Genomic DNA, 26,485 nt, shown 5'->3' on the forward strand with positions numbered 1-26,485 from the left:
TTGAAGTTTGTCCTGAAAGCAGGAGTTCATTCCTTGAAATTTAAATTGTCAGATCTGAGAGAGGTTTATAATACCTTGTTTCTGAATGAAATTCTGCCTTTTGCAATTCCAGAATGAATTGTGGCATTTATACCATGCATCTCCAAAGAATTTACAAAAATATTGAATGAGTAATTAAAGTTTAAAAATAATTTCTTTAAGCAAACAAAATTGACAACAACTTGAGAGCATATATAAGATATTGTTATGCTCTCACACTAGTGTGTCACTGCTTAGGATTTGCATGTTAACTTCAGACAAGTAAATGTCACTCATACAGAAATTCTGTGCATAGGAATGGCATAAGGAGGAGAAACAAGTTTTCATGCTGATTTACAGGCAGAACATGTTGTGATCAAAAGGATTTTGAAAAGTGAATAACTTTATGTGCCTTGGCCAATGCACAGGCACACAGTAAGTGTGGGCTTGTTCCTGAGTAGGCTGTATAAATAAACTATCCCTTTCTCATTCCTGACCTGTATTCTTTTCCCCATGGTTTCCACGGTGGATTAAAGGAAGCAATATTGTGATGCATATGGAGCCTACTGACTATGCAAAATTCTAAGACAGATGATAACCTGCCCCTACCATTTTGGATAAAACTGGTTACTTCAGGTTAATTAGCTGCCTATTTTTACTTTCTGCGCAGATATCATTTTAGTTGTTGGTGTCACTGGAAGAGTAAATGTTTTTCAGGCCCGAGGGCAGCCCTCAAACTGTTTCTGCCTCTGTAATCTCTCTGCAGACAGAAGGTTGGCAGCCACCTGGGAGTGCTCCTGCCCCAGGGATCACCAAGGGATGGGGCAAACAAAGGATCAGTTTGCAATTATTTTTACACCCCATCTTGGTTTATGTGGTGCAATTTATCAATATGCAGAGCAGATGATCTAGATTGTRTCAATAAATGGTCTACAATTATGACTAATTTTTACTTTTTACTCTTCATTCTTCTCTGCTTGGATTGAGAACTGTTTCTGTAAGCCATCCCTTCTTGTTCCTGAGACTCTCCAGCCACTGATAAAAGGATGCAGTCAAATATGCATGGATACAGCAGAGACACAACTGAATCAAATGAGCATTTTGCACAGGGCTGATATGTCTCTGGGTAGCCTGAGTTCATTACAGTTATGTGAGTTTTCTTAGAAACTTAATTAAAATTGGGACTATACTCCCCAAGTATACTGCAATATCTGACTTTAAGCTGCAGCAAGCAAAGCTTTGCTTGACCTGCTGTTTCTGCCCCTTTGCTGCCATGAATTTGGCACAGCATCCCAGGGAGTGGGATCAAGACAAGCAGTGACAAAGGCCTGATCTGCCCAAGTGCTGAGGCAGGTTCTGACCACAGTGTTTTGTAAACCTCCTCTGTAGATACCTCACAGAAGTGCACAGGCTATTAGTAACAACATGAAGGGTTCCTCACTTCAGGAGTGAAATCAGGAATGTAGTGTGGAATTTGAGAGAGCAGAGTTACAGGAATCCAAAGGGAAGAGCACCCTCAAATGAGAGAACTAAAACTGGTGCTCTAAAGTTTACCCATGAAAGTAGCTCAGGAGCACTGCTGAATCGGATGTCTGTTTATTCATGATCACCACCACCAACCATATATAGATGTATACATAACAGAAATAAACTTTGATTTAACTGGACACATTCAATTCATAATGATTAAGCAGAAATAATTTCATTTTCAAGGCTGGATATTTAGGAAGTGGTATATGTCCAACCATTTCTCCTTAGTGAGAGAACTCAGAACTCTGATGTGGATATGGCCTTCCTTGGGGAATTCAGATTTAGGACTACATCTGAGACCAGTTTCTAATTTTAATTACTRCTACCAAATTAAAAATTGCTCCCACAATGCAGATGAAATCCACCTATGTAAATCAKCAGCAGCAGAACTCTTTAAAGCTTATTCAGACATAGACTTTGTGCTGAACACTGCGCAGCATAAGCCTCTTGCTGGGCCATCTCCACAGGAATGAATTGCATCCAGAAAGCACAGCGGAAGAGGTTCAGATCAGAATTCTACATAAGGCTTTTAATATTGGGTAGCATAAAGGTCAAGTAAATAGTCTAAAAATAACTAAGCATTAGTGCTACTAAGACTTTGTGCGGAAGTTACCCTCTGTCTCTTTGGTGCTGATCTTACAACAGTTTTTTACTTTTATGATCATATATTGAGTTACTAAACCTAATCACTGAGGAGTTGATTTCTTGCTGTTCAATAGTGGCTCCACAAAATTTAATAAGTTGTTTTAAACTGTTTCAGTTGGCATTTAGCCAATTTGAGTATTGTTTCAAATGTTTAGACAAGCCATTGTTATGATGTGAGTGATGCTCTTGCAAGTTAGTTCAGCACAGAACCCATTTACTAGCTATGCATGCAGTTTTGTGTCAATATCTACTATTTTCAGTTAATTAGGCAACGTGATTAAGATCACATGAGTCAAATTAACAGGTCAGTGCATCATCTCACTTCAACTGCATCTAGGAGATATTGATCTAAAAGCCATGAAAAGAACAATTTAGGCTTCCCATACTCAAGATACCAATTTTGGATGTGATCAGTCCAGTGTTTTGTGGAAAGATTTCAATTTGAGGTTCTATACAGAATTTCTGCTTTGAAAGGTGTATTTCTAATTGAGGCATACGGGTTTCATACAGTGGTCCAAACAACCATTTGCATAAAAAGTGTTCAACAAAATGATGTAGAAAATTCTTCACTTCTTACGCCATATTGGTCAATTCATATTTAGCATGAGCTTCATTTTCCTCTCCTGGCTGATGATCCGAGTGATGAATTTCAATGAAAATTACATAGATCATTGCTCCAAGTACAGCTCCCAGCAGAGGTGCAACTATAGGAACCCACCACCAATTATTACCAGCTCTGAAAGACAAAAACAACAAGAATTAGTGTTTTGTTACTCTAGTGAACACCTTCCTGTGAATTTGCCAGTGAACAGATCCAGTGGTGTGACACTTGCTATAGTGGAGACCTTTCTATTTTGTCTCACATTTCTGCAGATGGGTGACGCCCCTGTCTGCCCTGCCCAGGCTGGTTCTGATTGAAATGCTAAATAACAAGCACCAGGCATGTTGGTCTATGTGCTGTACTTGCATTTTAGAAAATAAGGCCTTTTTACTGCATGTCTATTTGGGACAGAGGATAATTTCTCCCTTGTGAAAAGCGGATTTCGCTGACTTACAATGAAATGAACAGGGACATATTTATTGCTCAGCAATCTTGACTTGTGCTGTCCCCAGATGCTCATGAATAGATTGTCAGGAGTGGTCTAAGCAAATGTATGTTACAAAAGTGAATTATCTCATCTGCATGGAAACTTGCAAGTTTGCATCTGCAACAGTATATGCAGTATTCCTCTTGACAAATGCAATAGATTAAACTGGATTTTGAGTATATTTGCCTTAAGCAAGGTAATAAAACACAGTGACTTTAAAGATAATTATTCTTGACTAGTGTGGTCAAGATTCAAATTTCATGATGTAGTAWCTTATCTCTGTGTTTAAAATGTGGTCTTTCAAGAAGAGGCAAATGTGTGCTTAGAAGTTTTGTACACCTAAAACTTAATCCTAGAATTGTTGTCTTCACTAAGAAAGTCCAACATGTTGAGTCCACTGAAATGTTTACATTTGCACAATTCTGATGATTTAATTTAAAATCTGTTGATTTACAAACATATTTAAAGTAAGAAATCCACCATTGAACTGTATGAAGTAAATAACTRTCTATATGCAGGAAGATTGGCCTGGTAGAATTGCTCTCCTTTTCCTTCAGGTGCACATTCAGACAGTAAGTAACTGAGTAATGGTTTCAGAGCACAGACTCTTAAGTGTGCATTAAGGTGTTTTGATTTGATAACATGCTGTATTAATTGAACATGTAAGTCTCCAGTGAAAACTCAGCTACCTCAATTTCACGCATATTGAAAATGGAGATTTTTTTTCTCCCAGAAATACAAAGGGACAAATTAATGTTTGAGAAGAACGTCACAGGTAGCTACAGGGGAATTTTTAAACTGTAAAGGTAATTATTCAGCACCCAGTTGTATAGATTTACTCAGAAGTGAACTTTTGGTTGTTACAATGCAAGAACACAACTGGGAAAATATTGGTGCTCTGTTGACGATACTGTTATTGATTGTTCAAAAATACCTTGGATGCATATGTTTATACCCTTGGATGGACTTACTCCTAATTTGCCCTGAGGTTATAAAATAACTCYTGATATTGTTCCACTGAGTTTATAAATCTGTTTGTTGTTGAATCATGGACAGCTGTTGAGCCCTTGAATTGCTGGAACAAGCATGAACTAAGTTTTATTGAACTAATCAGCAGAACAAAAGCTACATCAAGTACTTGCATGCATTCTGTGTGATGTGTGTATATATGGGTGCGTAATGAAGGTGTTTCTTGGCAGGGTTCTCTCAGCTTGTTTCATGAACTGCCAGGTTCTTTGTCAGCCCCTGCATGACCTTCTGCAAATCATGGCCTGTATTTGAGCAGCTGCTGTCAGCTGTGCTGTGGACACCCTGTGCTGAGATGATGGGTGTAAAGCCTTTGTAGAGGGTGCTGCCAAAACTGCAATGAGATCAGGACACAGCCGAGTTAGGAGTTTCCAAGACACTCAGTGCTCTGTCATTGGCATAGGAGCAAGAACTCTCTGTGACAAGCACAGATCACTTCACTCAGGGACCCTTAGTGCCCTTGGCCCCTGGCTGTAAGCTAGCGCACGGCTTTGCTGCCAGACAGCAGGAAAACACCCAGCTCTGTCTCTGCCATCGCCGGTGCCCTGGGCACTGTTTTTGCGGGGAGGAGGCAGCACACGGGCCCGGCCAGCAGAACTGTGCTTAGCTCCGAGAATCCCCAGGAAATTACAGTGTCTAAGCTACGTGGCCTGGGAATTTCGGCCTATTTAAACTTGTAGATACACCTCTCAYTGGCCAGCTGCTAAGGGAAAGGGAGATACCGCTGTACGTGAGGTAATCCGGGCTGCAGTGCTGCGCTCCAGGAACAATGCTAAATACTTCTGAGGCCGCTTTGCCGTCCGAGTCCCTGTGCAAACAGGAGATGCGTATCCTGACCTTTCCCCACGTGCAATTCAGTGCTGCCGGCTCGTCCCCGGTGCCGCGGGGAGCGGGCGGCCACGAGGTGTCAGCGTTACCGCGCCGAGCCCGCTCCGCTCCGCTCCGCCGCTCGCGGGGTGTCCCCGGCTCCCTTCAAATGCCGGCACTAATACTGCTCTGGTGAGCCCTTCCTCTTGCTCTGGCTCACTAGTTCCTGCACATGCCTTTACCATGCCTGTCTCAAGGCTGTGAATTCCATTTAAATGAAGATATCCAAGGTTTATCTGTCAACTGTTTCTGCGTCATTTTAGGTCGTTCAAGCACAGCAGAGCATCAGGCCATTCACTATCCGAGCTACAATCATTCAGGCTTTTCCCATGGCTCTTCCAGCTATCTAACAGGGCTCAATTTCTTCTTAAGTCTCACCTAGATCTGCACAGTAAATAAATCAGAACGCATTCCTGTTGTATCATTCCCTTGAACTCAGTTGTWGCTGTAACCTTTTAACAGAAGGCAGGGGGGAAGACTTTTTCCTCAATTTATACATCCCTGAAATTGGTGTAAGTTTATTCTGGCAAGGATCAGACATCTTGTACCTCATTTCTTGTGTTCGCATTTTCAAATTTCTTAGCAAGGTCTTTCAAGTGGGACTGCATTCCCTCTCTGCATATAAATCCTTAAGCTATATTAGGAAAGAGTCTATATTGGTATAGATGTAGAACTTTCTTGTCTTTTTTAATGTAAAGAGTACGACCATAGTTTTGGAGAGAAGGGGAGTTTGCAGGTGTTCTATGACTAGATCCCAGTAYGGTCAGGCTTCTAAACTCTGTCAGTAATGTACTAGCCAACTTCATAATGTTGCAGATTATAGAATGACACCATGGCTAATACGACAGTCAGCAGCTACTTGTAATTACAAAGGCATGAAAGAGGAGAATCCTGAGTGTGGGATGTCACTCTGTGTCCTTGTTTTTAAAAAAGTGCAGTCTCATGGTGCAGTGGTAAGAGCTACTAGGCATGGATAGTTTGGAGATAACCAGAGCAGTGACCTGATCTCCCAGTGACGGCTCACCATAGCCGGCTTACATCCAGCCTYGGCTCTGGCCTGTGGTGTGGCTGGATGCCTGTTTCAGCTGTGCTATGCTTGACATTTTTGTATGAGAAAAGCTTTGAGACTGCTTTCCTCTAATAAGGTACATGATTTGTGTAAACAGAAATAATACTGAATAAATAGAGATTATTTGTGCTTACTGAAGGAGCTAAAATAAAATCTCCATTAACCAGAGCTCTCCAGTGGCCTACAGTACTACTGGGGATTCCTACTTGTAAATAAGTGGAAAAACAAACTATACAAAAATAAACCAAAATATTTCTTCTCGATGACAGATTACTCTTACTTAGATATCCCAGAGCGCCTCTTTCACTGGATATGTGTAAGCTGTGGATTTGATGTGCAAATGATTAGCTGTGCGTTGGGCCAGCCAAGAGCGTGTGCATGCACACTTGGGGACTCGAGAGGGCTCTGAAATGTGGGAAAATGAAGGGAGCTTTTCCACTCACTCTTTCACTCCCAGCCAGGAAGTCAGGGTTTTAATATTGTTGTATATTTCTGYGATAACTCAGCAGTAATAATAGGCTAAATCAATCTGATATGTCTCTCTTTTCTAGAGCACCCAATAAATATTTCCACCTAATTCTCTCCTGATTTAATTTTTTTTCCTGAAAACTGCAGGACACAAGAAAAAAGCACTCCTATTTTCAGTGACCTCTAAGAATCTCTAATATTTTGGGAAAGGTCTGCTTGAAACAATGATTGATATTAGAGCTTATGCATGTTTGATTTGCCCTAGGAACAGGAAATCCTTTTTAAAGCCCAGTTCCTAAAGGATATGTGGCTTAAAGTGCATGAATACCTGCTTCTGGTATGCAAAGAATTACCTGTATGTATATAAAGTATGACTTGGTACCATGTTGAATCAGGATCTTACTTTCTGAGAAACAATTTTAGCCAGGAGCATTTGACTTCATCTCCAGGCATACTTACGTGAATACTTCCATCCCCCATCCTGCAACAGCGGTGAAGAGCCTTGGGCCGAGATCCCTGGCCGGGTTCATGGCACAGCCACTGTTCATTCCCAAGGAGCAAGTAAGAACAATTATAAGAAGTCCTATTGCAATTGGCTCCAGGCCCTTGGGTACGCTGTTATTTTTGGTGTCAAAAATAGCAAAAATAGCCAGAAGAAGAAAAGCTGTTGACATCACCTGGGCAAGGCAAAGAAAAGAATATTGAATAAATATGTGTAGATTCTTTCCAATAATGAAAAGAGGGCTATGGCAGCTTTGTGGATTGGAGTGGCTTAGAGCTGGTATTTAGTTTTATCCCACTATTCAGAGTAGCAATGTAGTAGCAGAGCCTCTCTGCTTCACAGTAATGAGAAGTTTTGRTATCTGTGCTGAAAGACAAAGATAAGAAATGTGCTGAGGACATTTGAAAAAAAAAAAAACAAACCTGCAGCAACCACGTGTGGAAAGAACAGAGTATTTAAAAGACATCTCTTGTGTGAGGTCTAATGCTTTGTTTCCACATTTTTTTCCTATCTGTTTTACACTTCTGTTCACTCAATTTTTGGTAGTTCTGCTGCTGTAGCAGTGCAATCAGTTYCATTGATACAGAAGTGTTTTATGTGATTGTAGTTCATGCTGATAGACTAGATATGCATCCCTTTATCCAGGCATTGCATAACATCAGAAGAAAAAGTGAAATCTGTAAAGTCAAAGCTRAGCAGCTAAACTTAGGGTTGCACGTATAACTGTAACATGAACTCTGTATTGCATATGCTAATTGAGTTCATGAAGGAAATTTTCTTGGATTTACTTCAATGCAAGTACAGCTCTGCTTAAATCAAATGCTTTGTCTATGTTGGTTTTGCTAATAATTAACTTGATGGGAAAACAGACAAAAGCTTCAGCAATGTCAAAACTTTCAATTTCTRTACTGATTTGAAGAAGCTTAAGTTTGAGGGTTTTAAAACTTTTTTGTTTTTCATGTGCTTTTAGGTTTGTTTTAAAATATGCCTGATAAATAGATCTTTGGGAAAAATCTGTTGACTGATCCAAAGATCAGAACTGTCTTTCTTTCAAAACTTCAAAATAATGTTTATATTTTTTTGAAGACAGATTGCTCAGTCTTTTAAATAACGAATTCCTGTGTTCAGACCATCCCTTGTTTTTCACTCCTTACTTATGCTGTATTTGTTTCATTATTCCTGAAGAAGAAGGGTAAGTTGATTAGAAGTAGATAAAAGATAATGAAACTTCATTTTTCTGCTGTTACACAAATGGGATTAAAGGATACAGATTAAAAATGAGGTTGAGATTTTTTCAGATTCAGTCATTCAAAAAATAAATACTACAAATCTCTTTGCAAACAGGTTAGAGAGGAGGCTTGTGGAAGCAGAAAACKGAGTTGTTCAGGGTGTGTTAAACTGTCTGCTTAAGCATTATTAAAGGAATAATAAGTCCACCAAATGGGTGGATTTTGACGTAAATGATCATGACGCTGCTGAGATTTATGGAGAAACATTGATTTACACTGAGGAAAACCTCTTATACATATTGCTTTAAAGATATATTGAGTGCAACACTTAAGATGATATATATGAAAAGAACAACTTGAAATTATTTTGCTTGTAAAATGTTACTAAGATGTAGCCCCTTACAAACAGCATTGCATTCTCACTATGTTGTACATGGGGATGTCTGGCCAAAATGGTGAGATGGGATGGTGAGGTGCAGTTTTTTACTGCTTGGTTTTACAAGTCTTTTTATGTTTAATTTGTAGAATTAAGACAACAAGTGCACTTACCTGATCTGCAAATCCATTTAYGAGGGATAGATGGGGAGCTGGATATGTTGCAAAGATTTGTGCTGTGGCATTAGGTCCCGTGACTTCAAGCTTTCCATCGCTAAACTCCATAAGGGCACCTATAGAMAACAGCCAGTAAATACTTGCACTTCTCCATAAACATTTTTATGTTTTCTAGGATTAGAATATATGTGATAGGTCTGTGTATTTTACATTCTCAGTTGAAACTGATCTTTAAGGTCCCTTCCAACCCAAATAATTCTGTGATTCTCTGAAGCTTTTTTCTGGGAGTGCCATTATTGGATTTTAGGTGATGTACTCATCATACCTTCCTGTCTCATCTCTCCTCCTGTGCCTTGAATTACTCATTTTATGCATCATAGCTTTCCAAATGGGGCTCATTTTCCTCTGCTCATTGCTCCAAACTCAGTGCCAAGCATTTTGTGATTCTGAATACAGATGTATTACTGTGCAAGAGGTGCTACATTTTAAGTTTGTTTGATGATGACCCAAGAAATGCACAGCATCCTGACTGTTGGGAATTCCCTGCCACCAGGAATTACTGCTATTCCATTTGACAGTTGTGCAATTTTAGAAATAGAAAAATATTAAGAAGCAGCACTCAAATAATCATTAACAGACATGAGTAAGAAACTCCAATCCACTATTTTATTTGAAGATCTGGTGATGAGAAGATACTTGTAAATAAAGAACTAGCTCCCCATCTCTCACGGAAGTCATGGGGAGGGTGGTAAGCTCCTCCCGAAGCTAGAAGACAAACCTATTTCTCCTCATTTCTGTGTTTTCTAGCTTTGCCTAAAGCCTCAACATATGTGCAGAGAATTTTACTTGTTTACTTTGATCAGGGTCTCATTTGGAGTGTCATTCCACTGATGATAATTTTGTGGCATTTAACTGTTAAGGGGGGGAAAAAAGGATGAGATCTTACGCTTRTTCTTCTACTAGTGAGTTTTCAGTGGACCTCAATGAGTACATGACAATCCTACAACTTACAGGAAGAAAAATATACAGAGTAGGTTTGGGGATTAATAAGAGCAAGAGGAGGACACAGTACTGGAGCAAAGGCAGTGATATGAGAAAATCCTSTGCTCCTGAATATCAGGAATGTCACTAACCTATCCCTAAGTTTCCCATTTTGGCTCCCTATCCGACTGTTACTCTTTTGGTAGAATATGACTCCCCTTCAACCCGTGTGCATGTTGACACACTGCTGCATCCTGGCCACAGCCCTAATTCTGGCTGTCAGGCTTGAGGAGGACTTCAATTTRGGCAGAAATCTTGTTCTAGAATTCCAGTTTCCAAATTCTAACACTAACCTCAAAAAAAAACAAAAAAAAAAAACATCAAGCCCAAAACAGTCTTCATGGTTCCTAAAGATTTTCCTCTTCAGGATTACTGTGGGTACTGAGTACTGACCTGACAAAGGACATTTCCATTTTTATGCTTCCTCTGTTGCACCTAGACCCAGCACTGCCTGMAGACAGTGGGAACCCCTGGGAGAGAGATGTTGGAGGAGATGGGCTGAGCCAAGAGAAGCAGAGTTTTGGAGTGGGGATTGCAGAACTGATCTGACTGAACAGATTAATTCGGTCAATCAGTCTGTTACTGTTTTTTCCTTTTGTGGCATACTCTGCAAAAAAAGCGTGACTCAAGGATGGGGTAATTTTTTTCTTTTTCCCTGTTGAATATGTGACCTCTTTATCACTGTTCCTGGATGTCATTGCCTTGGAGAGCCACCCCTCTAGGGTGATCTGAGGTTTGGTCAGGAGGGACTTGATCTCATATCCTGTACCCTCAATGAACAATGTTGGTGATTCTTGCCTACAGGCACTTGTAGCAGGTCTTTAATGTTTCTAATTTGCTTGGAAGATGGATAGCCCTATGTCCTGACTATTAAGTAATTTGAGATCATGTATTTCTCAGTAAGGATTTCAGAGTATCTGATTTCCTATGAATAATTTTTCTAAATATCAGAACATTTCATGAAGTATTAAGTGTTTCAGTAAATTTGTAGGATACCTGGAATGTTCAAGCCATTGTTTTTCCCTTAAAACTCTTTACCCTTCTTCCTTTCTTCTTTATGGCTTTAGCTTCAGTCCGCCCATTAGCCCTGTGTGAACAAGAGTCCTCTGCCTGCTTGACATTCATTGAAAGATTGGGGCCTCAGAGACTGCCTGACCTCTAGTTTGTCCTGTGAACATGTCTAAGGTGTACTCACTGTAATAAATCCCAAAGACAGCCGCTGCTCCAACGAATGCTCCCAGGAGTTGTGCTAATATGTAAATTGGTAATTTGGTCCATTTTAATCTTCCAGTCACGCACATGGCTAATGAAACAGCTGGGTTTATGTGACCACCTGAAAAATAAATCACAAATTAAGTCACATGGATGACTCAGATACATGAGAATAGGTGAAGGATTTGTAAAAATGTGGGCTCTTTTGAACACAAGACTAGTACATGATTTTCTAGATGTTATTTTGCAGTTAAATGCTGACTGCAATTAAACTGAAATGAGTTGGATGAAATAAGAGGGAGGGTGAAAGCCACCAAGATCTATCTTTACACTTGATATTTTGGACTGTGCTATTTATCAGACTGCTGTCCTGCAATATGTAACTTATAGACAACTTTTCTAGAAAAMTACTAAATCTGCCCCTTTGATTGTGATGGGAGGGTCCCTTATTCTGCGCATGWTCTCTTTCCTCAAGGCCTTTGGCCTTTTATCTTTAAGGGAGGACTGGGGCAGCAGAACATTGTTTGTCTCACAAACACACATTATGATTAAGGACTGTTACTGGCTTGAGCATGTATTTCAAGACAGTTCTGGAGTGTCCTGGATTTAAGTCATGTTTGTGGTCCTGATTTCAGCCTGGGGTTACTTAGGAACTCAGTTTTCATGCAAACAAAATAAAATGATGTTAGGGCTGTCCAGCTTCATGTTGGCTGTTGGTGAGCTATGCCCAGATGCGCTCTGGTGCAGCAGTGTGTAGTCCTTTACCGTGTTTTTAGCTAGTTCTTGTGCTTTCCAGAAAGGTCCATGATAAGGAAACTGATAAAGCTACTGTGCTGAAACAGTTTCCTGTGGAACTTGCTTCCTTTTTATTCAGGAGTAGCTACACCTGAACTCATGCATAAAAAAGATTCCAGAAATGTTGGGATTCTCTGTGACAATCTGAGTTTCTAAAATATATTTATTATGTCATGTGGTAGGCTCTTCCCTCAATATCTTTTGTCARCAACAAAAAAATGTTTTAAGCGCTTTGAAAATTTTATTGTTTACAGCAACCCCCAAATTTTGCAAGGACATGGGATCCCTTGCTTATTTTCCAGGTAGTCTCATTTCAGTCTGTACGTATATCAGAAAAAATGGCCTTTGTCTTCGGTAAAATAACTGAAAGAGCATGTTAGTTATCTGCCAAAGGTTAGTGGTGGAGAAGGGGCCTCTATGTACAGTTTCTGTGTTTGTTTGCACTTCAGGTCAGTGAGTCATTATCTTATGAAATCCAGGCACCTTTGATACATAATGAACTGACAAACACAGATAACAAGCTGGATAAAACCTTCTTTGTATCATTGCCAAAACTCTGACCTAGTAGCACCAGTATTGAATTAAATGTTGAATTCCTCACTGTGTTTCACATTCTTCASCACAGAGAAAATAGATAGATGGCACTAGTTTAACAGCCTTTCATGTGAATTTTGATTAATTGTTGTCTTTTATTCCTTACTCTCTCTGGAATTAATAATTTTCCTTTCTTTCAACACCTGATTTTGTTCCCCACCTGTATATAATACAGGGTGACTATAATGGCCAGGACAAGTCATAATAATATTACAGATGGCTAATTAACATTAAATCTGGAAAGGAAAAGTCTAATTGRAGGGTGTTAAGCTGACACATAGGGGAGTTACAAGATTCTTGGTTCCTGTGCCACTGGTTTAAAAAAAGCCCTCCACTTTGGACAGGGTGTTCCCTATTCTTTCACAGCTGCAGTGATCACAGCCATGAGCTTGCAGTGCTAAGTTGGGAAAAGTGGTAAATTATCTTGATATTGAAGAAAACAGGATGGAGAAAAAAAAAGGGAAATTTTCCRAAGTAAAAAAAAAAGGCCAAAATTCACCAAGCATGCAGATGATGTATTTTGTTACCATTAATTTAGAATTTAAAAGAAAACTGATGCAAAATATTTTAGCTGTACTTAAACATGAGACTTTGGCCCAAGAGCCACAGAAATTGCTAACAAATTCTACAAAGGAACTTATATTCTAAAGTGTCCACTAGTAATTGTGTGTTGGATAGTAACAGCCTTGTTGAAATATGTGTTCCTATTCCTTCACAGAGAAAATGCACTGCATGCAGAATCCTTTGTCATGGGAAAASCACAGGAAGCACAATACTGCAACATCTGCAACTGCTCTGCCCTGCTGGGATTGAACTCTAATTTTCTACATAATGATGGCGATGAATAKCCCTTAAAGGTGCAAATGTAGGACAGGTCTTCACAGGTTAGTTTTCATGATACTGCATTAGAAGAGTTCACTGCTAAATGTAAGCTAAGAGCTGCAGTTTAAAGTTGTTCTGGTCATAGGAATGTACTGCTGAATTAATTTTRTGTGATACTAAGGAACAGTTCTGGTCTGTGTCAATGACAGTGACAAGACTGCCTGTTTTGTAGAACCTGGAGCRCTTTCTAATGTGAACCTTTCTAATGAAAACCTTCTAGTGCATAACACCCCTGTAAGAGAATTTGTAAAAGAGAAACGGACACAGTAATTTCTGCTACAGTAATTATTTATAATACCCTACTTATACCTACAGAAATTTGTCCAGACCAACCTTACCCTCTTTATGAAAGGTGAGAAATGTGTCCATGAGACTTGGAGTACCAGGGCACCATTTGCTTTAAAGGCCAATATAAACTGCATAAAACACAAAGTATTGTGTATTTTCATGCACAATATTGTGTGTTGTTACAACCCATAATTTTCTATTTTAAAGGAGGAATTTAACTGTTAAAAGCAGTTATGCTAATGTTTTTTATCTTAGTTTGGGCAAATTGACTGGTGGAACTAGGAGCCAAAGCAGCATCCAATATGGCTCTTGTGGACCCTGTGTAGCCCAGCAGGACYAAAGAGAGATTCCTGACCCTTACATCCTGGGGAAGTGTTACAGCAGAAATAAAGGGGAAAGGACAGTGCATTGTCCAGTGATACACTGTCAATGTTTCTCTGGTACTGAATCTTTCTGCTGTTTCTGCTTTCTATGATCTGCTGCTTCTGTGAATTCTGTGAATAATCAGACAGGAGCAGACTTGCTATTGCCTCACAGGATATGAAGAAATAAATTCTTCTCTGTAAGGTGAATCCTGTTCATYACACCCATTAGTGGGTCATTTTACTTTCTGTGAAACTGGCCACCATTTTATCTGGTGACTGCTAGGTTGCTCTTCATGGATATTTCTTTAAACACAGTGCCTGTGCTGTCCAGGATCATCTCTATTGATAGAATTTTCAAAGCAACACCAAGTAGATTTCTGGTTTGTACAGAATACTTCCCATAAAAGTCAGAGTTCTGCCTAGGTTTGCATACTGTAGTTGAGATCAGAGTCTGGTGGGAGGTTTTGTCAAACAAAATAGTAGAAGGAAATAAGAACACTCAAGATTTACTAACAAAACTGGTGTGGGCTCTGCTGTAACAGTGCTAACTGTTGCTGTCTTCATGATTGTTTTTACATGAAGTGGAAGCCATTTAACAAGGGAGCCTTAACACTGTAGAAATAAATACTATATAAGAAAAGTCACTTACCAGAAACGCCCCCAGACACATAGACTGCTATGGTGACTGCCATGGCAAATCCCACCGATACTGTCATGGGCCCTCCGTGCTCTCCCCGGCTGAGGACAGCCTGTCCCACACACCCACATCCAAGAGCCTGCATTTTGAAAGAGAAGTGTAAAATCACCAGTGTGTCTGTCCAATGTTATTGTTTGTGACTTCTGCTGCTGTTCTGGTGTAGCAGAAAATGTTGAATACTGAAACAGTGCTAGAATTTGTCATGTGTGCTTTGTTACCTTTGCTGCAATGCACATTYCCTTTTTATTTTCCTCGTCTTTGTCACGAGGAAGAATGAGGTCCTCTGCTAATGAGGACCCCTCTCCATACAGAAAGCCATTCCCAAGCACAATTATGGGCTATAGATCACAACTGGGAGCCYAAACAAGATCTCACAGTCTCTACAATAGAACAAAAAACTCTGCATCTGAAAGTGAAATTAATTCTGTATGGTAAGTTTTCAGTTCCAGATCGTCATAAGCAATGAAAAATTTACTGTAAACATTATGAAATATAGTTCAAAAAGCTTTTAATGTTCAATGCTGAAACTTTGGATTGAGACAACTTGGTAATTACAGTGTGTTATTGTTATGCTAATTTTATATCACATATTGCTCTAGCAAAATATTTCATTGGCTCTGCAGTTTGAACAAATAACTGAAATGGGGATATCTGAATAATTCACATTGGGGAATTCTAAATGGATTTAAACTAATTTCGGGTTTTTGTTGCTTCTTCACAGAATAAAGTTCAGCAACACATTTAAATATTTGCTTAAGATGATGTTTATTCAGCTCTAAAGCCTCTGCTTAGCTTCAAGCATATGTTTAGGTCCTTTTAAAGTTGATAGGAAAGACATTCCAAGGTACAAAAACATYTTAATTTGAGGTAGAGTAGCTGATCCATTACTGTATCTTTCAAAATCTGCTTTTAAAATATATGCCTATGTGCTCTGCTGACCAAGAACCTGACACTCTATGGAAGCTCTCAAATAATATCTATAGTCTGAAAACTTTTGCCTCTCTGCAGTGGTGTGAACTAYACCATTTCTGGAGATGTAGCTAGATTGATCTTGAGCAACCTTAATTGCTTATTTTCAGTTGCAAGGCAGCTGAATTCAGAAACTGCAAAGCAATGGGAAAATCTCTCTTGCCTTGGAAATAGGCTGTACCAAAAARATTAGTTGATTGACATTTTACAGGCAACTCTACTAGAATAGATGCAATTTAAACAGGCAAACTCATACTTTTGTTTCCATTATTTCCCCAWGGGTTTTGGCTAATACCAAAATGTGACAGAAAAGCTCTCAACAAAATTACACTCCTAACCAGCTCTGTAATGCAGACAGTGTTTCTGTTATAAGTGTCCCGAGACTGTGTCATATACCCAGGTTCAGTTCTTGCCTTGAGGTCACAATCATGTAAGCAAACAAAACATTGTCTGGTGCCAGAGTGTTACAGCTCTGGTTACGTAAGGGTAGGGTGGTGTTAGATAGCTGCAGTTTATTGGACTGTATAATKAAAAGCTGCAGGACACAGTGCAAGCTGCAGTCAGCTGCTGTGCAATGGATGACACACGTTTGCATCTTAACCACGCTATYGCTGCTCCATCATACACCCAGCAATGCACGTGGTCAGCACTAATGCACCTACAGATAGCAAACAAAATCAGATACACTGGAGTTGTTCACAACTGCAATTAGATGGGTTTTAAAAAACTCATATGAGACAATTCATAATGCATTTGTATGTTTATGTGGAAAGAATGGGTGTGCTGGAATTCATTATGTTTAAGATAAGAATGTAGAGGAGGTGGAATTAGCACACTATAGTCATCACTTTCCAGATTTCTCAAAGGGAGTATTCCTTTCCCCAGAAACTGCACCAAGTAACATTTTGTGAAAGGTATGACTCAGATGAGGAGCAAGCTCAGTATGCTGCTCTGTGCCCCTACACATGCTAGGGTGCAGGCTGAGCTGGCTGCCTGAATTCAATCTACAAGTAGAGTGTGCACTTGTGCTCTGAAATGGCATAGGCAAAGTTTTGCAGATTCAAAGAAAAAGCCATTCTTTTAAAAACATTACCCCTTTCTGTAAGGATGATGAAAAAAGAGAACGTGAGTAGAGGAGATGATTATAAAAAAGGATAGGAGAGGGCAACATCTGTGTCTATCAACTACAAATTCACAAGAGAAGGGAAGGAAATAACAGAGGAAGGCTGTGGCCTCCCTTCCTTGATTACCAGAGCTGAGGGGAGTCATACAGAAACAGCTGTGTCGTTCTCCTGTGTAGCAGCTCCTGCTCTGCAGGTCTTAGCAAAGTACACACCTACAGATGCTCCATTTCTGTGCTAACCAGTCTCAGAAAACACTACAGAGAATTCACACAAGCCAGCTGGAACACAGCTGTACTCAGTGAACCTGCTCACGTACAATGACTGAACACTATTGCAGGCASTCAGTATGTGCCAATACAGGGCTGGGACAACTGGGAACTGAGCCTGCAAATCTGAGCCATGTCACTGTAATATTTTCTCCATTTGCTGACCTTTTAAGACGGAAAGAAAAGTTGCCTCACCTAATGTAGCTAGGCTGGCACAACTGGAAACCATCACCTAATCATGTAATTACATGAACAGCAATTTAATACCTTGTAAGTCTTTGCTTGACTGAGTTAAAGCCAACTAGATAATCAAGTTGTAACTAAATATTCTAGGATTTTAGGCCAAGCTCTGCCATCAATTGCACCCACGAAACTCAATGGGAGTTTAATTTACTGTACAATATAGCCAGATCTCTTCATCTTATCTTGTCTATCTTATGTTACCAGGTTTTCCTTTTAGCAGTTTTCTATAGCCTGATCTGCTTAAATTTACTGGAGTAGTTTCAGCCCTGACTTCATGAACAAAAAAAAAGTAATTCATTTACTGTCATAAAGAATGTGTTTGGGTGTGGAATACCTGTCTGAACCTTCTCTGCTGAAAAAAACTTGCTTCATGGCCCATTAGATCCTTCTCTTGTCTTGGATAACAAGGCTAATGTCAGAAAAGGAAAACAACTGGCTTTCAATGGACATAAGGTCCTGTAACTGCCKGGAAGCTTGCAGGACTTTCTGTATCTAACTCATCAGAGAGACTAAAGATCATTTTGCCTCCATCTTAATATTTTCTGGATTTTTCCAAAAGTTTGTAATGGCATTTTTCAGTGAAAATAGGATTTCTGTAAGATCTATTTCTCTACGTGGCCAGTAAAGCTTCAGACATCTTAAAGCAGAATGCTTATATAAAAAAAAAAGCCCCCTTCTTATCACACAGCCCTAGAGGTGCTATGCATTTACAGCCAGGCACTCTGACTGTCACATTAGGGAAGCACCCAAGTCTCTTGTTTGTTAGCAGTGTGGAGACAATGAACTGTGCCTTGTGATACCCTGGACATCACCAGCTCTGGCTGTGCTGGGTCACTGCTGCAGTGGGCTTCCACAGGTGTCCTTGCAGGCAGTGTGGCCTCGGTGGCTGCACAGCTGATGTACCCTTTCAAACAGGAAATGCTAGAAAAATACTTCAGAATTTCAAGTTTAGTCAATTTTCAGGACAGAATTGTACTTCAATAATCAYAGCTAATTAAAAAGACTCTCTGAGGATGCCTCCACCAGCTGACAATTTTCTGTAAGGTTGCCTCTGTTCAGGTAAGGCAGAAATCCTKCTTCTTCCCCATGCCAAGCTTCCACCTCTGTTCCCCACTGTTCTGCAGACAGGCATTTCCAGGTGACAAGTGACAGCCTGTCACTTGTCCCCTCCTGTTGTTAAGCCTGACCAGGCCCACTGTGCTGTGCTGGTTGTGCCACACGTGCCTTTGTCCCTGCACAGAGCTGTGACAGGGTGCCACACGTGCCTTTGTCCCTGCACAGAGCTGTGACAGGGTGCCACAGGTGCCTTTGTCCCTGCACAGAGCTGTGACAGGGTGCCACAGGTGCCTTTGTCCCTGCACAGAGCTGTGACAGGGATGGGGTCTCAGGCTGTGCAGTATATCAGGCTCAGGCCGTGTCCCTCCCTCTGCTGTCCTAAACCTGTCCGTCCCCAGCCTGTGGGAGCTCGGTGATACTGCTGGGACACTGGAGGATGTGAGAGGAAGCCCTGGCTCACTTCTTAGGGAAACCTCCATGACTTCTCCAAGCAGCCAGACTTAGCACTACATATTAGTCCCTTAAAAGCAAGAGTACAGGCTGGAAGAATCAGAGAATCCTTTTGGTTGGGAAAAGTGGTTGCATTTGTCCTCCTCTGCAGGTAGGGATCTCTGTGACCAAAATTGTCAATCAAAACTTCACAGCATTGTTCATGGTATACATGGTGTACTTCAGTCTTGYGCAGTTCCCCTACCTAACATTAATATTTCCAAATAGGATTAGCTACTTATAAAAGTAGTAAATAAACCTTTGAGTTTGAAGTATGCTAAATTGGTGGTGCCTTCCTAACTCTATTTCATTTCCACCCCCTTCATTTACAAAGTAAGTCTGCTTGAGAATTTACCTATTGAATTTCATAATAAGATGTTTTATAATGTTAGAAACTCTTTCCACAGAGAGATGTATTTTTGCTGTGTTTGTGTATTACAAGGGATCTTAATTCAGACAGGGCTCCTAGGCATTCTTTCAATAGGTACTGTAATGCTAAAATCAACAAAAACAGAGACATGTTAGATCTTTTAAAATTCAAGGCATTAGCTCTGCAAGAATTCAAGTTACAGGAAACTCCTTTCAGAAAAGACCAGTCCTCATCCAATTTAATGTTTAATATTTGCTATATTTTGTTAAATCAGAGAGTGTTTTAAGCTTTTAAAGAGGAGATAAAAATACAGCTTACCAGTCAAGTAATTTTAAAATACTTTAAAAGCACATGGCTCTTATTTTATCATTAGAGAAATGTTTTGGTGGGGTGAGGAGTTTTTTCTGTATGTTACAATTTAATCAAGCTTAGAGCAATAAAAAAATCACTATATCCATTCTCCTGATGATCTCCTGGGAAACAACCAATATCCTCTTGGGTTCAGGTRGATTTTTTTTTTCCCASACTTSGTATCTAATAAACAAGGGGTGAAAAAAACCCCAAACCCTTATCATTTAATTAATTAAATAGTACAGACATAAGCCTTAAAAATATTGCCATTTTGAAACCATTTTCTAATGACAGAAAGCATTACTACTTGGAGACATGAATGTAAATTTAATAAATCTTTGCATGAATTGTGTATGTAAAGCTTTTCAAACATATAAATATCAGGTTCAAGTTGCTTTGTGGGAAAAAATAGTGAAAATATTGAGGGACAGACTATGCTAYATTGTATAAACTGATGCTTTTAAATTTTTATTAGTGCTCTTGTATATGCAATAGGAGACAAATAAAAGTTTGAAATCATCTAGAGAGAATGCAAAAGTCTGCATTTTCTCAYATTTTATTATTATCAATATTGTACTCTTCATCCTGAAATGCTAAATGTTTTTCTTTCCTGAATTATCAAGGGGAACTGGCTTGAGTCAGTTTCTTCAGTGAAGACTATTTTTATTTTCTTACTAATTTTTAGAAATTCAGAGAGAAAGGAAATGAAATGTGATATTCAGATGCAAACTCTCAGGAGTGAAACACTGTCTGTTGTATCAGGGCTAGAAAGAAAAGGCCAGGCAAAGGAACAAAATCTTACCTAGCAGCCTTGATGAGAAGAACAACCTATTCAGGTGCWGCTTCCCTCCCACCTTACTCATTTATTCTTGAGCTGAGATGTGCTTCTTTGCTTCCTAAACAACTGAAATGCTTTAAATCTTTCTAAATGCCTCAAGTATATTTAGTCTCTGTACCAACTCTCAGGGGATTGTAGCATTGAGAAAGTGTGCAAAAGTGGGTATTGGAGATTCTGAGAAAGGGGATTTTCTGTCTGCTCCTTGGAGTGTCATTGTACATGCTCCTTTTCTTTTCCTCTTTCCTTTGGGTGCAGAAACAGGGTAGCTGGATGTCCTCATGGTTAGAGGTACATGGTTAGGAGTAACTAAAGGCTGAGCTGTTTTCTGTTGGAAAAAAAGAAAGCTGAGTGCTTTTAATAATAAAGAAACCTGTGATGAATGGGTTAGAGGAGCTGAGTCACATTTGCCTTCAGACCAGACCATGGATTGGAGACATCCTTACAATTCACTTTCAACCAGAATGGTTTAATGAACTGTGGAGATCGCAAAGATATAAACTCACTGCATAGCACAAGCTACATTTATTATCTTTTATTCTGTTCTCCAGCTGTTTATGACAGTTTTAAAAAGTTATTACTTTTATTACCTTTCTTTTATTTGGTGAAACTTTTGAAAAAACACCTTGTAAATTTGTGTCTGCAAAACATAAATTCAAGTTTTGCACTCACAGTTGAATGTTGGAAAGATGCAAGTCTAATACCAGGCTCAGGCAGAGGTGCCTACACTTCAATCCTATAGAGGCAAACTTTCTGGGAAAAAGTTTTCTCCTTCTACAGAAAAGGGTTTTGGAAAATTAAKTTCAACTTACTGGAACCTCTTGGTTAAACAATGAGAGTTGAGTTATGTGCTGGGGCTGACATTGCAGAAATGAAGATAATTTTCTTCAAAGCTTTCATTAAACACAACATCWGAGTCACCTCAAAGTTTGGAATGCTATATACAGGGAAACCTCTTTGGTTTGGAAACAAAACATTTCCCACAGTTTTGKGGTAAAAGAACAATTAGGTAACTTTCCTTTCAATTTTTTTACACTGCTAAATAGTCAGCTGAATTAAAGAATGACTTCTAAAACAAAAGGGCTGTCTAGAAAATAAATTTGTTTTGATAGTAGTAAAATTATAGAAATAACACCATTATGCCAGAACACCTCCTTAAGCTCAGCACAACTATGGGTCTTCGTTGCCACTTTGTCTTCTGTTTGTGATGCTGGTTTCATACARTTTCAAAAAGAGGAAGACTTTGTATATCTTCACCAGAATCATWAGCAAAATTTAATGCCATCAAAATATATAGAACCATAAGGTTGTATTCATGAGTGACATCTATTACTTATTGGTTGTACTATATTATTGCTGCTAGAGGCCCAAATGTATGGATCTCTGACACAAGAGCTGCTTTTCAAAGTGCAAACACTGCTAAGGCTCATGGTATTTGTAGCATTATATAATAGTAAAAAAGCTTAGTGACATGTTTAAATACCAATTATAAATAAATTTTAATAACCTCTTCTCTGAGGTTATTATATAATACTGATATTGTTCTCAGTTGACAAACTGAGAGGTAATTATAGAAGATTCTGTAGTCCAGAAAAATTAATTGCTGATAGCAAACAAGGCAGTGTTAGAAAGTACTGCTATTTGATTTTATACCTTAAACAAAACTTGCTGTAATTTCATCGTATGCAGAAAGAAAAGTTTCCCTTTTACAAAAATTTAGAACATGRAATTAATCTTTACTTACAATTTCTAAGTAGTGATTCTGTGTTAARTGTTAAACACTTACTTAAGGAGCAAAGGATCAAAAGCTACTTTTGCTTTCATGTAATAACATCACKTAATGAGAATTGTAATGCACGTTTGGAATAAGGGATGTATGTTACCCTACAGCATTGTAGTTAACATGCACTAAAATGTAGGACCACAAAAAYAGATATAGAAAAGTTGTTTAAATTTTAATCTTCTGGACTGAGCAAATCCATGTAATGTCAATCTTTGCRGGTTTTTTTCTGATGAGACTCAACTCTGTAACAGAGCAGGAGTGATAGCATGCGTAATGAAGTGGTCAGAATATGAAAAAAGGCTAAAATATTTTGATGATAAATAGCCTTCCTCACCAGCTGGATTGTTTCAGGGCTGTAATGTATTCAGTTCATGTTTGTGCCTGCATCCTCTAAGCACACACAAACATTTGCTTCAATGGGAGTTGCAAGAGGCTCCCTACCACCAGCTGGAGATCAGGCTTATAGGAATAYWTGTGTGTATATATATGTATATATATATATGTACATGTGTATATATATTAGGAGGATATATACMCCCCACTTGTATTTCTGTGCTAAATGGAAGCCTGTGTTTTGTCTCAGCAAAGAAGTGTACGCTGCTSTGGCCTCAGGAGATCCTGGCTCCTGTGCAGCTCCTTTCTGGGAAACTCTGTTCATAAGATGCTCTTGAGAGTGAAAATGAAATACACACTGTTAGGTGAGCAGTAGCTGTTAAAGGAAGCCACATGGCCCATTTGGCATCTCTTTTTGGAACTSTTTCAATTCAGATATACATAATGGCATAAATCAGAGTTAATCCCATTTTGGTTGAGACCAATGCATTCAAGTTCCAAAGAGGAATATAGAGAGAAGCATGATTAAAAGCAGAGAAGCAGTTGGATAGGTAAGTTCCAGCCAGACTCACTAAAAAGCCACATAAACCTATCTGGTGCAGCATGGCTTCCTGACTCTTCTGTGCTGGCACACAGATGTTGTCCCCGAGAGTAACTCACAGGAGCCCCAAGAGGGAATGCACTGAACCAGGGGACATGATGGAGAACRGAGAGCTCTTCCTAAAGGGAGACCTTGGGGGCAGTCCCAGCTGCAGAAGGCTGAGGCTGAGGCTGGGAAATGTGTGTGTGCGCTGGCTCTCAGCCACATGGTGCAAATGGGCAGGTATTTTCCCACCTCAGGATGCTTCCAGGCTCCTGGAGTTTAGTTTTTCTTACTGAAATTGGGTGCTCTCCTAAGCAGAGAGTGGGGTCACATGGGCTGTGTCTTTATTATCAAGTTGTGTAATATAAGCACCTGAGAACCTGACCATGGATCTCTCAGGAGGGATTACTTATTTGGAACATGTCCAGTCTGATCCACTGGACTGAACATCCCTTAATGGTCAACACATTTCCTATGATTCTGGATATCACCTTCTACTTTATTTTCACCCAGAAAGTGTTTTGCTACGTGCTCTGAAACCATGCTGCAAGGCAAATTGCAGCAAGTTCAGTAGGGCTGACCAGGAGATGTTATCCGAACTGTGTGCCCAGTGCCTTTCTCAAGGCTTGTTGTCTCAAATCTCTCGGACATTTCAGGCCACACCCTTCACACCCCAAGGTGAAGGCTGGGTTTTTGTTTGATGAGTGATTTCAATTTCTAGATTTCTTGTTTGGAAAGTCATGTTGCAAGGCTGAGAGTTAGTTGGTAGTTTAAGCTCCTGTTAATATGTGGCCTGTGATGTTATTCTCCAGATAAAATAGAATTAAATGATTTGGAGGGACAGAACTTCACCCRGCTAACTCCCAGCAGTGGGTCCCAGATTTAGGTGTGGTCAGTTAGCATTGGCTTGCAGACAGAGCCTGTGAGTAAAAGGGWGTCTCAGCCTTGCTCCCTGGCTCAGGTGCTCTCCATAGGCTCTAAATCCATCACAGTGACAAACACATGAATCAGCTGTACTTTAGGCTGTGAACTCTCCTCTCACTTTGTAACAGCATTAAGACATAGCTTTCTTCAACCATCCTATTATTGTCACTTCTTTTGCCTATGTGGTGTCTGTTTTTCAAGGATTTCTGTCCTCTGACTTACCAAGGCACACCTTTCATTAGCTCTAATTTAAATTAAAGGTTTAATATTTATCTGTACTTAAAGTACTTACTAGCTGATAAATCTGCAAAGCRATAGCAATAAACAACAGCAGAAAGGGCAGTTTCTGCACAATAGACATTGCACTGCTGCTAACTTGTGCAGTCTAAAAACAAGTTGAGATATCCAAGCACTGAGAAAGCTGCAGTTTAATCTAGGTGAGTCTCTTTTTGCTTTAAAGTTGAAACTAGAAAGGGTAAGAGAAATTAGAAACTCCGATTATCAAAAACAATTTTGTACCTTCATTTTCTACTACATTCATATGGTGAATATAGCAGAAAAGGGGATCTGGGTTTGCATTTCCTTCTAGCCTTGTGCAGCAGGACCTTAAATAATAGCATTTGCAGTGTAATCTGCGCTTTAATACGTTTTCTTCTCTTRCTTAATTTCCTTAATGGAAAGAGGAGGAGGATCTTGTGGCGAGGACAGAGTACTGGAAGTCAGGTGATGTGGGTTATATTCAGAGTTCTGCCTCAGGCTTCCTGTGCAGGCTGCTGTAATCAGGTTTGCTAATATACAAAATGAAGGTAATGACATTTCCCCTCCTTACCAGGGTGTTGTGACACTTAGTTCATTAATGTTTGTAAAGTGCTCTGTGCTYCTTGCTTCTAAATGTGCTCCTTACTGTAATAATGTCTTATGGATGGTATTAAATTTGAGAATAATGTTATTTTAGTGCTGGCACACTTCAGTTAGCTGAAGTGTAGTAAAGACCATAATTTCCATTATTTTATGAGCTACTGGAATTTTTAGATGACTTACGTGAAATTTAGCTAATATAGTTACAGTTATAAAACCTACTATGTCAGTACTATGCCTRCWTTTTTTTTKYTYTTTTTTYTTGTCCTTTTCACTATGATGAAATATTTAGCAATAAGCAAGACTGCCTTGTTCAGACCAAAAGGAGAAAGAAATAAAGAGTTTGGCATAAATAGTCTAGCTGCTTGACTTCTAGCTCTGCCTCTTAGCCTGGTCTCTCCCCTAGTGAGTCACAGTCTCAGTACAAAATGCACAGAAAAACTGAGCAAGAAGTTAAGAAAAAGAACCAAAAACCTGGGGTTAAAAAAATAGGCAATTTAGATATTTATCTAAGTGATAGCAGTGCTGTAGGACCAAGCAATATATGTATAATTTATGTAGTACAGTTAAAAACAAAGCAAAAAATGKTTAACTTATAAAATCTTCAAAGATTTTGCAATGCAACTCCCAATAAACTCACTACAAATCACACAGCTAAATTTCTATATTGCACAGGAAAACAACTCAACAATTTAGCTAAAATTTTCTAAATGTGCAGTACAAYATGTTTGTTAGTGTAAACAGAATTGGAGCATAAAACAAACTGCTGAGTTTTTAAAAAACAGGAGAAGTATTAACAATACTCATTGTGCAGAACTGGATTTTTCAGAATGTTCACTGAAATTCTGCTCCTAGATGAAATCTAATGYTGATCAGACAATTGTAATACATAAAACTATCTGATTTTTGTAGGTAGGGATAATTACTTGGGATGAAGAAAGGAATTACRAACTTACCGTCATAGGAGCAATTCATTCAAGCTGTGCATGGTCAGGCTGTAACCTCGCTGCTGGCACAGCAGCGTAAAACGTACATGTCCCCTTACAAGCACTGTCCAACATTAGATTAGTAGGAAGAAAGGAAAGCATCTGACACTTACTATCAGTACAAAAGTTCCCAGGAACTCTGAGAGGGCTTCTTTAACCATGCTATTCTTCAAGGAAAATTTCTCCTTTAAACTCCTTTTGCTTTTCCGGCTCATTTTGGCTTCCTCTGTTGCTCTGGTGCCCTAGTTACAAATACACACAAAATTTGTTCTGTAWTCGTCCCTGCTTCAGCTGAACTTTGACACTTTTACTTAAACATTGAAATATGAGATTGCATCTTGTACAGCCAGTGAAATCATCTGACTGCAGGCATTGACAGAACCAACTCAACATGCCCTAACAATTCATCATGGGTTTGTCATCCAATGCCTTCTCTGAGTACATTTC

General features: G+C 39.3%; 1 protein-coding gene across 2 annotated transcripts; it reads right to left on the reverse strand.

Annotated features, from left to right (window-relative positions):
* Positions 1-675: 675 nt before the first annotated feature.
* Positions 676-26,485, reverse strand: AQP9 (aquaporin 9). 2 transcript variants are annotated; one of them, XM_057382767.1, is made up of 6 exons: positions 26,152-26,485; positions 14,821-14,947; positions 11,231-11,368; positions 8,992-9,110; positions 7,171-7,388; positions 676-2,929 (listed from the first exon to the last, which is right to left on the reverse strand). In XM_057382767.1, exons 1-6 carry the CDS (start codon positions 26,251-26,253, stop codon positions 2,767-2,769), a joined length of 867 nt encoding a protein of 288 aa, XP_057238750.1. In that variant the 5' UTR covers positions 26,254-26,485; the 3' UTR covers positions 676-2,766. The 2 variants fall into 2 exon arrangements, with proteins under 2 accessions (XP_057238750.1, XP_057238751.1); XM_057382768.1 differs by lacking the exon at positions 26,152-26,485 and adding an exon at positions 26,009-26,114.

Source organism: Malurus melanocephalus, unplaced genomic scaffold (assembly GCF_030028575.1).
Source record: "Malurus melanocephalus ecotype Western Australia unplaced genomic scaffold, MMel_1.1 scaffold_586, whole genome shotgun sequence".
NCBI classification, from domain to species: Eukaryota; Metazoa; Chordata; class Aves; order Passeriformes; family Maluridae; genus Malurus; species Malurus melanocephalus.